Below are 14,697 nucleotides of genomic sequence, written 5' to 3' on the forward strand. Positions count from 1 at the left end.
GGAAGTAAAGTTTTTTTCTTTTCTTTCTCCCCACCTCATTTGTCTTTCCCTTCTTCTTCCCCACTGTGTCCTATTATTTGCTTTTGCCTTTTTACATTTTATTCTATTAGTTTAATAAAGTGTTTAAATCCCCAAAATACATTTTAACTAGCAATGAAATTTATACCATGGTAAAATTAATAACAACTAAAAATATTATTCTGTATAGTAAGTTTCCAGGACTAGTGTTGATTATTATTTGAATCCCACTCTGTGTGTTTCAATCAATGTGATAGACATAGGATTTGAAGATGAACATTCAAATATGTGCCAATATATCTTACATAATGAAGCTGGCCTCAGACACTGTTCTGATTTTGTTTATGTCCATTATGGATTTCCTTCATTATTCAATCTATTTGAGAGATTGCCCAGGGAATCAGCCCTTTTATTGCTCACTTAAAAAAAATGTTTATGCCACTTTCAGTGATATAACTGGCAGATTTTGTGTTCACTTTCAAATCCAATGGTGAATATTATAAATAAGACCATTTGCTTAAACAATAAATAAATGGGGTAGATAATGTAAGTCAGGCCCATGGGTAATTTGGGAGAAAGCAGTTTGAAGAAAAGTTCAGATACATGTAGTCCTTGACTTAGTACCACAACTTATACCAGAATTTCTGTTATTAAGGCTGATGTTAAGTGAATTGTTCCTGATTTTATGACTTTTTTTTGCTACAGTTAAGTGAATCACTGCAAATGTCAAGAGAATCATCTGGTTTGTAAGCAAACCCACCTTTCCCCCATTAACTTTGTTTGTTGGAAACCAACTGGGAAGATCACAAATGTCAGTCACATGACACTGGGATGTTACAACAGTTGTACATGTATGCCAGTGATAAAGTGCTCAAATTTTGATCTGGGGATGCTGTGATGGTTGTAAGTGCAAGGACCTGTGCCATTGTAATGTTGAACCTTTGCTAAAAGAATGGTTCTAAGTCAAAGGACTGCCTGTATTTACTTGCTTTATTTCACTTGCTTTTCCCTATTTCCTGTTTCTAAATTATGCACTGGGCTTTTGCAAGTAAAGTATTTGTTCAGTTATTTTTCAATATTATTGTACAATTACTTGGAATACATTTAGATCAGTTTTTCATAATTCAAAGAGAAGAAGAAGGATTGTGTACCTTGTAAATGCACGTACCCATAGTTTCAAATAAATGGATGAAATGGGTTTTATTCTTGTACAGAGAATGTATAGAGAATTAAAAGAGTGGTAAGTAAAGCAATAGTGTGGCCGAATCTCTGAAAAGTTCATTGAGACCTTCACAATAACTCTGATAGCTCTCTCCAAGGCTGAATCTTCCTGACAGTTTTACAGCTTTTAGGGTTGTTTGTATGTAATGAAGATGTATGTGAGAGTTGCCTCTGACTACAAAACTAAATGCTTACTACCATGACAGCTCCGTGTGGAATGGCTTCCCTTGCACATAGTATATTATCATATACCAGCCTTAGTTCCTTGTGGAGACTTTTTCCCCCTATGGCTGTTAGAAAAACTGCTGTGGATATTTGTGAAAAGCAATATCGAGCAGGAGCAAATAGGTGAATGCATTCCGGTTTTGGGGTTTTTTTTGGAGATTTTTTGCCCTCAAAGTCCCTTGCAGCCCCCAAAAAAATATTTGCAAAGTGCTTAGGAGACATTCTTTCCCCCACACATATCTCAAATGCACTCAATCATCTATTTACTACTCTTCAGAATCATCATCCATAGCATTTTTAAAAAGTATAGCATTAAAGATGGGGCATGTCAGCTGATACGCAAAAGCTCCACCTGTCTTTATCAGGAGTGTTTGTTCTGCTTCCTGAAAAAGTTTGAAAGCCCCATCCATAGAAGACATGGTAAGAGAAATTGTCTTTCTTGGAAGGACTATTCATGCTGCTCCTATCCATGGTTAGACCGAGCCATTCTTTGACATTCCTCATTCTCTTCCGCCCATTTCTGCCTTCAGGCTTACAGTCCTGTCTGTGGCTAGTGAATGAGCTGGCACAGTTTTCATTGGCTTACTTAAGGGGGTGGAGTGGGCAGTAGGCTTCTAAGATGCATTAAAAATACTTTTATTTTTCTACAAACTTTTTCCAGGAATGTGAATGTTTTTCTCTTCTTTTTAATGGTGCTTGGTTTGCTCACTGCCATGGCAGGACTTAGCTGCAGAGTTTGCTATTAGATCATACAATGCTCTCAAGTTTAATAGCCAACTTGATTTATTTTAAAGCATTTATAATGGAAAAGTATATTATTAATAAAAGTTCATTGCTCTATGCCTAAGTATTTCAGGCAATATCTCCATTACAAATGGATAATAGGGAATCACAGCAATGTAGGATGTGGAGTAAGGAGTTTACTGACTGGATCTCATTAAAATTAATCCCTTTTGTTTACCTGAATAATTTTTGATGATGCTTTAAAAAAACCCTCTTGAACATTGCCTTGAAGTACATTAATTTTGTTGACATTTAGATAATAGACTAGCCACTTTTTGAGACACCTTTTAAGGATTAAACTTTGTCAGATTCTCCCAAGAGCAACAAACCGTGAAAGGAAACTAGTTGTTGGATAAACCTGTGCTGTGGTAGTGAATATAGACTGATCGTCTTCCTAGCAGAAGCCTGTTTTATGTAGTTATTTTTGCTGCACTGAGTATGGAAATTATTTACTGTTATTTTAAGGTATCCAAATCATGATGAATAAATATAAAGTTTTGTTAAGATGGATCTATATCTTTACAGTCATGCAAAAATGATCTTTACTTTTTAAATTGCCAGTTATGAAGAAAACGGTTAACTTTTTCTATTGACTTAACAGAAATAAACTTCACAGGCTACAAACATAAGTATCATTGAACCTTGTGCTTAAAAAAAAAATCCCAGTGTATATTTTCCAGGAGGGAGCATGCCATATACTGTTTAAGGGCAGAAGTATAACAAGAAGTCATCTATTCTTGCTTTCTTTAGACAGCTAGAGCTTTGTGCCTTGACTAGTTGCCGTGTTTTAAGAGCTTGCTCTGTGTAGCAGAAATAATACAATAAATAGGTTTAACCACATTTGTCTCCGCTAGACATTATGCTTTGTCAAAGATTGCTAGTACAACATAAACAAATTATGTGTTTGTAGTGCTATTCAGTGAAAGCCTATCTAACAGTGGAGATTGTGTTTCAGCAGCTGTAGATTTAATCTTCTACCTGTCAGTTAAAACAGGCATTTCCTGAGCAGATAAAGGCTGGCTGTAGTAGTCACAGCTGGACAAAAGTTCATTGTTACTGACAGTTTTATGTAGATGCAGCTATTTTGTCACAGGAACTACAGTCAGAATACAGATGCATGGGAATGAAAGCTTTTCTTAAGTTTTTGGCAAGTCAGTGGAAGAACACAATACTGTGCTCTGATTCTGAAGTGAAACTCTCAAGATACCCTCAACAACTCTGAGCAATGACAGGGCAGCACAAGCACTACTGTAGGAGTGTCATTGAAGTCTTTATTTAAACAGCCATAAATAACTCTTGGGATATCACAGATTCTGTTGTCATACTCTTCCATTTTGGCAATATTGTGCAGGAAAAAAATAAAGACTATAAGTAACTGGACAGCTTACATTGTTTCAACTAATGGGTGATGATGTGGCATGGAAAGGATTGTGCTGTCACACTATATAAATCCAGATGCATATAAAGCAAAAAACAAAGCTACAGGGTGTAAGTAGATTTTTAAAACAAAGTCTGATGTTCATGAAAATGTGCCACACATTTAGAGCCCAAATCTATGCCAAGGATTATAACAAGATTCTTTGCACAGTAATACAAGATGCAAGCTTCAGGATTCTATTATGGGTAGCAACATTTATAAATTTTTATATGGAATCTTTAGATCTTAAGTAGCCTTTCCGCATGATGATCTAAAGGAGGAGATTTACATGTTCCACCAGGTTTTAAGGAGTCACAAAAAGAAAAGCTGCTTTGGAAATTGCAGGAATCCACATATAGGCTAAAGCAAGCAGCCAAAGCATGATCTGGGCTACTAAATCCAATATTGCAAAACATGGTTTGGACCAGTGATGGGATTCAAAAATTTTTACCGGTTTTGTGGGCGTGGCATGGCTTGGTGGGCGTGGCTTAGTGGGCTTGACAGGGGAAGGATACTGCAAAATCCCCATTCCCTCCCCACCCCACTAACCTGCTTTCCAGCTCCGTTCTCCTGTGCAGGGCAACAAAAGAAGACCTAGCCAATCAGCTGGTGACTTGGGAGTCAGAGAATAGATGGGGCAGGGCCAATCAGAGGTGGTGTTTGCCGGTTCTCTGAACTACTCAAAATTTCCGCTGCCGATTCTCCAGAACTGGTCAGAACCGGCTGAATACCATCTCTGCTAATAACGTTTATCAGAAAGAATTAAAAGAATTAAATTAGCAATGTAAATGGCATGCTGTTTTTCTAACATTCAAGGGTACATAAAGGAATGATATTGAGATAAGGTTAGGATCAGTGTCTTTTACCTGTTCTGTTCTGTATTGTTTATAAGATGGGGAGATTGATCCAGTAACATATTGCTGTATCTGCTTGAATATCAAATTATAGATGATGTATTATGGAATATAGGAGTATTCTTTCTTCTTGCCATTCATTACAGTTGTTAAAAAACTGCTTGGGACTGAAATATTGGTTCTTATTATTACAAGTGTATGTGTTACTTACTAGAGCCACTTTGGTGTAGTGGTTAAAGCATCAAGCTATAAACCCAGAGACCGTGAGCTCTAATCCCTCCTTGGGCACAAGGCCAGCTCAGCTCTAGGAAAAAGGCAAAAGCAAACCAATTCTGAAAAAAAACCTTGCCAAGAAAAGAGCAGGGACTTGTCTCTGACAATCAGATCTGATTGAATAGAGGGGGGAAATGCCAATCTATATATTTTCAAGGGCAAATTTGCATTCTTAAAGGTTTTCTATCAGTCCATCCAGCAATGCAACTTGATATAGATGTGTCTCCAAGATTAGCCATTTTCTCTCTCTTCCCCTTGCCTCCTTTACCAATTTGTCTGATAATTTCTTTAATCTACGAAATTGTAATGATTTCATGTTACTGAAATTAGCCTAATAAACTTACTGTCCCCACGGTACGTTTGTGGGATGCTCTCAAAGCCATTGCTACTGTATTGTTATTTTACCTAAACCTTCAGCTGTAAAGCTCAGTTCAGCTCCCTTTTCAAAAAGACTTGCAACAGGTCTGTGCCAAAGAGAGACTAGATGATACTTAGTGTTTATCTTTTATTCTCCTGTATTTGCACCAAAGGGAAAAGCTTCTGCCAATGTGTCTTCTCCATTAAAAAAAAGTAGCATCCAGACTACACCAACACATTTACAGCTTTATATTTATTAAATAAATATAGCTTTAGCTTCATTGGGGAGGAGAAAGAAAAAACAAAAATATTGCCAAGAAAACAGGAGGGACTGATTCAGACATGCTGTGAGAATCAGACACAATTGAACAGAAAAAAAGAATGTTATTTATAAATAAAGATTGTTTTCCCTATATCGGGGTGGGATTCTACCAGTTCGCACCTATTCGCTAGAACTGGTCGTTAACATTCTAAGCAGTTCGGAGAACCGGTTATTAGAAGAAATTACTGGCCTAATCCTGTAAGGAAAGCAGGAAGGAAACATTCTGGTGTTGCTTACAGAAACTGCCTCTCCATTAACCCTTATTACATTATTGGCAGGACTAGACTTCCTGTCTCAGGAACTTATCTGGAGTTTTTTCCCCCTCCTTTGCTGGTACTTTGCTTGTGTGGAGTGACGATTCAAAGTTACAATGGCACTGAAAAAAGTGACTTATGACCATTTGTCACACTTACGACTGTTGCAGCATCCCCACAGTCATGAGAGGCCAGGCGAGGAGATGCATGCCTCGATGTGAGTGATATTGAGTTGGCCATGCCCAGCCAATAAAATGACCACCAAGCCACATACACCCGGTCACATGACCACCAAGCCACGCCCACAGAACTTGTTGTTAAAAAAATTTGAATCCCACCCCTGCCCTATATGTTTAAAAAGTAAAATCAATTTCCTTTCCCATTTCTCTATTTGCTTTGGTAGGAATTACAACAAAGTTTTTAGAAAAGCACACTGCATATAAAATTATGTAAAGCACCTTAAAATATAATTTTTTTATTCTAAATGAATATAGAATAAAAATCAATGTTTAAAACCTAACTTAAAAACGAAGTATATCGTGCTCCTAAACATATGATTAGGATGATGTTATAATGTAGAACTATTCTATCTGTAAACTCGTTAATAGTATTTTTGCTTATTTTTTGCTTATTTTGGAGAAAATAAGTCACAGTGGAAATAAGAAACGTACATCTTCACTAGCTTTGCAGAATTAATTGACTAATTCTGTCTTCTGTCGTGGCAGAGTGACCACTAGCTGTGACAATTTGCATAAATAGACAAGTTGTCATTCCTTTAGTCATAAACTATTTGGATCTGATTAAAAAGTAGAACTCTTATAGCTGTCTTGTTTTTTTTTCTCCAGAAGTTGTAGTAAGTGAAATTTGCTGTTATCCTTTAACCAAACAAATGAGCACATGGGGATAAAGATATGCTGACTTTATGCAGATTTTACAACACAAATCTGAATGAAATGTCCACTAATAGACCTATATGGAATAATAAATACACATGAAATTTCCTTAGTTGCACTTTAACGTGATTTTAACATACTACTAGACCTTAACAATAATATTTAATTGACAAGATTATACATTTGTATAGACTCCGAAGGTGTTAGATCTCTAATTCCAAATGAACCATAAATTCACTTTTGCATAGCATGTTTTATTAATTTTATTTTATATTTGAGCATTCTCCTTTCCTTCTAGTGACTGTTTCTTGAAAGCAAACTTTAATTTAATGAATCATGTTCTATTCTTGTGATGCCAGGTACTATATAATTCAATATATAGATACAAATAACTCACAAAACAAGGAAACTATTACATTTAAACAGTGATACAATTAATAAACAAATATGAAGTTTACTATATTCATATTTATTATAAATTTATTGTGAATCAATATGAAGATAGTGAACACTACAATTATATTTATTTTTATACATCCTTTTCAAATTATAGTTGGAATGACTATCAGGAAGAGCAAACATTAAGGAAAGATTGTAGAATGGAACTAATTTATTGTTAAATATTCACATAACTTTTCCTACAGTTATAAAATGTTTTTAACAAAAAATATTGATATATGCATAATTCATTATAAATGTTTTTGATTGTATTTAATTATACAGGATGTTTTCCATGCATATATGACTTATTCACTGCCTTATTGCAAACAAATCTTAAGGTTAATAGAAGAAGAAAAAATAATAATTTAGGGAAAACAAATTATTTCTTTTATTGAATACTGCCAATACATAAATTCTAAACAAAGTACTCACATAATTATTCATATTAAGTGCTAAAACAAATTTAGAAAAATTATTAACAAACTTCCTTTTTACAAGAGAGCTTACAGAGAATATAATAGGCTATAGACATAAAATGTTGTATAGGATATAAAATAAGATTATATGCTGTACATATATTAGGATACACACACACACACACACACACACACACACACACACACACACACACATACACATTATATATGTATGTATGTATGTATGTATGTATATATATATATATATATATATATATATATATATATATATATATATATATATGTATATGATGTATATGTATATGTATATGTATACACACACACACACACACACACACACATATATTGAAGCATTTTGATATAGTGATTAAGACATCAAGCTAAAAATATATATAATAAAGTATGCATGCAAAACACTAAAATATATATTTGTAGCTTTTTTCCCCATTCAATCATATCTAGTTTTTGGACAAGTCCCAGTTTTCTTGGCAAGGATTTTCAGAATTAGCTTGCCATTGACTCCCTCCTGAATCCAAGAGAGAATGACTGTGGTCAAGATCATTTGCTTGGCTTTGTACCTAAGGCAGGACTAGAACTCATGGTTTCCGAGTTTATAGCCTAATGCCTTAACCACTAGATCAGACTGACTCTTATAAGGTACACATGTTACTAACTTATTAGGAACTTGAATCTCAAAGTATCTTACCATGCCATGAATATGAATGAAATTAATTATGAAATTAATTAGGTCATTGAAGTGGGATAGATATCATTCACGTTTTGCCAGGTGGACAATCAGCTTTTCAGGAAGATGAAATTGTCTATATACAAATCCTGTTTCTCTGCGTTGTAATACCAGCATGCTGTTTCTGCCAGCAATGCAAACGACTCTAACATGACAAGGCAATAACACGGAAAGGGATCCTGTTTATTTGAAGGCAAATATGATAAACAGGCTACAGTTTGTCTAGTCCAGTGGTAGTCAACCTGGTCCCTACCGCCCACTAGTGGGCGTTCCAGCTTTCATGGTGGGCGGTAGGGGTTTTGTCCCCTACTTTATAAATCACCATTACTGTGGAACTGGTGGGCAGTTAGAGAAAATTTTACTACTAACAGAGATACAAAAGTGGGTGGTAGGTATAAAAAGGTTGAGTACCCCTGGTCTAGTCTAATAAGAATCGAAACCATTCCATTTTTCTGTCTTCCTACTCCCTCCTCATTTAGTATTGCCTGAATGCTAATAGTTAAAGGGAAAGTTTTCCCAGTTCCTAATGATGATATGATATACTCATTGGAAACTACAGTAGTGGCCAAAATACATTTGTAGTAGGGCAGTCAGTAAAGAGAAAAAGTAAAGCTGTGTGATAAGTACAGTAGTAAATCTATTTCAAGTCTCCTCCTCACTGAATTGAAATCCTATTCAAAGTTCAAGAAGGGGAAAATTAATACTATTCTTATATACTCTTTCTTTGTCTCTCTGCTTCTCTCTCTGTGTGCATCTGTATGTATACTATACACATATTAAATGATTATCTATTACTCTTACATATATTAATATGTAAGAATATTGTCCACATTAATCAATTTCAAAGCATTGGTCAGTTTAATGAATCTATTGTTTCTAATCTAATAGCAATTATATTTCTAGCCTATACAAAGATTACAATCTTGTAATTCCTTAGTAGGCTTGAAAAGCATCACAAATGCTGTTCATATCTAAATTTTCAATAGAATGATGACCTTAATCGTCTTCTTTCATACAACTGTTTTATGTTAAATTAGATTGATAGGTAGATAGTAAGTATATAGGAAGAAAGAGAAAGAATTAAAGTAGTCATCTAATCATGACCCATAACTTTAGAACTAAATCATTAATTAGGGATAAAATTTAAAACTTAAGACCAGGCTACCATTTGACTATCAAACGTGAAAAACCTGTGGTATTTCATTTGTATTTTCAGTGTAAATCCAGAAAGTCTTTAGCAGCTGCCTTTATTTAGATCTATATTTCACACAGAATAAATTTGGCTTTCATAGTTTGCTCCTGGTATTCAGTGACAGGCTTTAAAGAGCATTGTGAAGTTTTCGGTACACATTTCTAATCTTATAAGAAAAAAAAAAATAGTTAAATCTTCATGAAAGAGGAAATGAGCCCCCTTGAGTGTCACTGTGTTTGTACATTAGCACACTGCAAGGTCTTTGCCAAGTTGCTCTCTGACTGACTGCTGCAGATGCTCTTTCTTAAGTATTCAGAGTCAGATCTTTAGTGCAAGTCTTCAGGGACAAACAATAGCACCTGTTCCTCACAAGATATCAGGCCAGTTAGTCCATTCATGTATCTTTAATGAAGCTCCAGGGCAGATGGCAAAAATAAAAAGGCAACAGCATCAACTCAGCAGAGGAGACAAAAAGAAAAAGGTGTTGGTGCAAAAATGTATGGCTTTTGTGAAGGAAAGAGACACTTTGGCATCTGCTGATACATTGATTTTCAGAAACTTTCAATGAACAGAGAAGCAATTAAATATCCTAGGAATGTGTACGATACAATTTCTTGGATCAGGTTTTACTACCTCCACAAAGCTTGCTTGAAGTCTATCCAGAAAGACTGCCATATTCCTGGTTTGGATCTCCATCCCTGCAAATTTGTTTGTTTTGAAACTGAGAGAGGTTCCTTTGATTCTTGACTTGGCATCTCTAGTGCTTTGGTTCAGCAAGGGGTCTTTGGTCCCTATTACCTAGCCATCTCGGTCATTTACTGTGTTTGTTTTACCTTGATTCATTTCATACAAATGTGCATCATTTTATGTAAGCTCTCCTTATTGATAGGATTCTGTTTTGAAAGATGACATTTTTCAATAAACTATTTGTGTTGTTTCATATTAACTTTGTTGTTGTTCTTCATGTTCTTGTTGCTTCTCCTTCTGGCCTCCCTCTTATTTTAGCAAGAGAAGTATTCAGAGAGTACACAGTAAGATTTTTATTCAGTAAACTTGACCACCAGATGATGTATCACATTGGCAAGAGAGGAGAACTAATTCCTGTTGCCCCAAGGATTATGGTATCATAGTTTTGGAATGCAGAGCAGAAATAAGTAGCGTAATGCCCCAAGGATACCTCTGCTCTGCTTCTTGCTCTACTTTAGTTTTCAGATTTTATTAATGGTAAGTTGGAATACTCAAAAGCTAAATACCAACCCATAATCTCATATTAATTTTTAAGTAGGTACTTTGGCACACTCTCTGAGAAGGTGGATTTGAATAGTACATTAATGCTTTTATTTCTTAGTAACTTTCAAAATTGTACAATGCATTTGGGTGTCTACTTGTTCATCCTTCTCAGATTTGTGGTTATTTTGCTTGTTTCCTAATACTCAAGATGGATATTTTATTTGATTGTGTTATCTAGTTGCCGTGTGTTGCAAGAGTAGCCTACATCCAACTGATCCAGTACCATGCTGAAAGTACTCAGGGGTGATTATAAAAATTGCTGTATCCCATTCTTACAAGAAGCTATAGTTTTTTCTAGTACAAATTGTATTTGATTCTTAGTTATTCAGAGACCCAGGACGAATGAATAAAGCTAGTCGTATTATTGAATGTTGATACTGGACACTGGAGGATCAACTTCAATTTAACCATATTACAAGTGCTGCTCGAGAAGCAGGCTTACCTCAGCTGAAATAAAAGGAATGGCTGCTCAAAGCTACTTTCTTTCACGCCCCATTGCTATGGCAGTAATTGCACAAAGATTTTTTTTTATTATAAGTTGATTTTCCTGAGAAATGGAGTCTGAAAAATACTATAAAGTGTTTATATTTTTTTCTTGACCTTTATTAACCTACATCTTAGGGCTTTTCCCCAGAGAAGAGTTGTTGGTAAATTAACTCTCTTAGAAGTCTACACACAGTAGCCTTTCTGGTCTGCATCAGGGAGTGGGAGAGGAACATGGATATGACAAGAAAATCTGACAGTATTTAAACAGTGTCATAGGTCAGCATATAGATTTTTTATTTTTGGAATTAAAAAAAAAGTGCTTGAAGTTCATTTTGACTTTTTAATGGAGTTTGTTGCCATTCATTTGGAACAAGGCAAGGTATACATCTTTTTCTGGTTATAAAATAATTTCTATACTTCCTGTTTTTATCCATAGGGATCCTTTTGGGTTGAGATTACTGGTAATTTTAATTAAAATCATTATATTATTATATTATTTCTGAATATGATTTCCCAGTTTTTCAAGGTCTCCCCCCTCTCAAGTATTCATCTGGAATACTTCCAGTTCTTTTGCGATAAAGAAACCATAAATTAAGGATTTCAGGAACTAAAACTGAACTTTTCAAAGGAACATTTGCATCAACTTTTGCTAGGTCATTGTCAAATGCCTGGTCTAACAAAAATAAAACTCTTTTCACAGGTTGTTTTACTTGAATGTTTAATTGTTGCTTTTCAATGCGTCAATGAATGTCAAATGAAATTTAAAATAGTGGAATGTATTTGAAAATACTGTTATTATCAGATACTATGGTAACGATTACACCCATAAAATGGCTTATATGTTATAATGAGGTACATATGACAAATAATTCCTTTTCGATTAAAAGGCATGTTGTTTTAATTTTAAATCATGGATATTTTCCAAAGCAAGAACTGTAAGGATAGTGAATATAGCACATTGATCCCATGGGTTCTAATGGAATGTCTCTTGTGAAATTATGATAACGAAAAGGTTCAGTGGGACTTGGTAAATTATTTTTGATAATGAGAGATTTGTTAAGACGGTTTGGTGCAATTTCTGATCAGATACTCTCTTCTGTTTAGCAGGTTCAGGGTCATATTCCTCCTCTCATGATCCCAATTTTTCCACACGACCAGCGGACATTGGCAGCAGCTGCAGCAGCCCAGCAGGGATTCCTTTTCCCCCCAGGAATAACTTATAAACCCGGTAAGTTGCTGAGCATATACAGCTATTTATATATCTTGGCCTTCTGCAAAGGGCCCAAAACTTGGCTGGTCAGTTTTGCATGGGGGACACAGAGGCCTACACAACTGTGGGTATGGTTGGTCCCATGAGAAGGGTCCTAACCCTAACCTGTATTAGCAATTGCTAACCTCCCCATCTTGGAATTTTTCACCTTTTGAAATTTTATGATGTTATTTTTATAATTTTAAATCTTAAATTAATTCTGATTTTAATGTTAATTTTATTGATTATACATTGTATACTGCCCAGACACTATCTCTGAGAGAGATGGGTGGTTAGAAAACAAACATAAATGAATGAATGAGTAAATAAATAAAAATTACATTTAAGAAGTTAAAATAAAAATGACGGAGATGAGGGGATGTAAGATATGATTCTATGATTGACTTCACTTGTGTTGTGTTTATACAAATAAAAGGATATCATGGAGGTGGGGAACATGCAATTTTTGCAAGTCCAGATCTGTTTAACTAGAGACATGAGATAATTGACTGTGCACAACCATATTTCTTTTATTTCTGTATATCACAATCTACTTTCTTTTGAATTTATTGAGCCATTTCCATGCCAATTTGCATGTTAAGAGTAACCCACTTCTTATAGGAAAATTACATATCCCTTTTCTTCAGCCCTTTTTCATCAGCATGTACACATTTTACTCTTTTGTGCAAGTCTTCTTTATAATTAGAGATAACAAGTGAAGGCAGGTATGATTTAATTTGTTTATTGCAACTGGGCAGCATTTTATATGATTTTCATCTAAATAATAGAGGTTCAGCAGTTCAGTTGCAATAATCAATTCAAGCTTGTAACAGGTCAGGGAACTTCACAGTGAGAAATGCTTAGAGATGGTTTAGCAAATGGTATGATTTCTTTCTTTATTCCTTTGAGTTTACCAGGCTCCTGGGGAATTCAATTAGGGATATAATGGTTTGAAGCTACTTTCAGAGTCTTCCTGTAAACAGGCTTTAAATCTATTATTTTCTAAACTGTTGGTATATATGGTAATAGAATAGAATATAATTCTTTATTGGCCAAGTGTGATTGGACACACAAGGAATTTGTCTTGGTGCAAATGCTCTTAGTGTACATAAAAGAAAAGATACATTCGACAAGAGTCAAGAATCATAAGGTACAACACTTCATAATAGTCGTAGGGTACAATAAGCAATCAAATCATACTAGGAAACAGTCAATAAAAATCATAAGGATGCAGGCAACAAGGTTACAGTCATATAGTTATGAGTGGGAGGAGATAGGTGAAAGGAAGGATGGGAGGATTAATAGTAATAGTAATGCAGACAGTGTTGAGGGAAATATTTGTTAATTCAACAAAGATGAACATCCACATAATATTTTTTGGATGTGTCTTTTGGATCGTTCCCATCTTCTCCTCTAAATTTTGAATCTTACCCTTTATTTCTCCCATTTCCATCTTCATATCTGTATGGTTATTAACCATTGTCTCCTGCATTTTAAGCATTGTTTCCTGAATAGCTGTTAATGTTGCTTGCATTGTCTGCATGTTGGCCGCGTTGCTCATCTTTTCCGTATTCAACATTCCTTCTATTGTTTTTTGGCCCACTGGAGATGCAATAGACATTGATGAACCAGACATCGGTTTTTCCCCTTTCAGGTTTGCTGTTGCAGTACTGGTCATATTCCTAACTTTATTGTAGATATCTTCCCACTTTACCATTCACTGTTTAATTTTTCTTTTATTATTAGTTTTATTCAATAGTTTCCCTTAGAATATAAATATCTTTTCCCACTTATGATATTCTAAATTATTCAGATTTTATTCAATCTTTTATAGAATCTGAAACTAACTGAATCACCAAAATTAAAGAAGATAAAGAAGGGAGAGAGCTAAAGGGATGACAGGAAGGATAATATCAAAATGAGAGAAAAAAGAGAGAAAGAGTATAATATAATATCCTAAAATATACTTGCTGTAAATTGTTCTTATACAACTGTTTTATATTACTATATTATGGTATATCAACTGTATTCTTTATCTTTAACTGTAAAGTTTTGTTTCCTTTAAACAATTCTATATTCCACTTCTTATATATATGACCTTACTTATTTCATTAGTTGTTAGTAATCAATCAATCAATAATCATCAAAATAGTATTTCACCAGTTTTCACAGTTTCATATAATTTAAACTTTTAAATTCTTAATAAATTCAATCAAACCTTAATCAAAATGTTATTTCAT

General features: G+C 34.6%; 1 protein-coding gene across 11 annotated transcripts in view; it reads left to right on the forward strand.

Moving 5' to 3' along the window:
• Positions 1–14,697, forward strand: part of SOX6 (SRY-box transcription factor 6) — a 487,451-nt gene that overhangs the window by 348,361 nt on the left and 124,393 nt on the right. For 6 of the 11 annotated variants that reach the window (XM_087950911.1, XM_087950910.1, XM_087950913.1 and 3 more), the window contains one exon: positions 12,316–12,436. In XM_087950911.1, the coding sequence (XP_087807037.1) occupies positions 12,316–12,436 (121 nt within the window). Of the gene's footprint in view, positions 1–12,312; positions 12,437–14,697 lie in introns of all 11 variants that reach the window. The other 5 variants (XM_087950909.1, XM_087950903.1, XM_087950904.1 and 2 more) reach the window with 1 other exon arrangement.

Source organism: Notechis scutatus, chromosome 1 (genome assembly GCF_049901735.1).
Source record: "Notechis scutatus isolate UNSWTSFEM ecotype Mainland chromosome 1, rNotScu1.2, whole genome shotgun sequence".
In the NCBI taxonomy this organism is placed as follows: Eukaryota; Metazoa; Chordata; class Lepidosauria; order Squamata; family Elapidae; genus Notechis; species Notechis scutatus.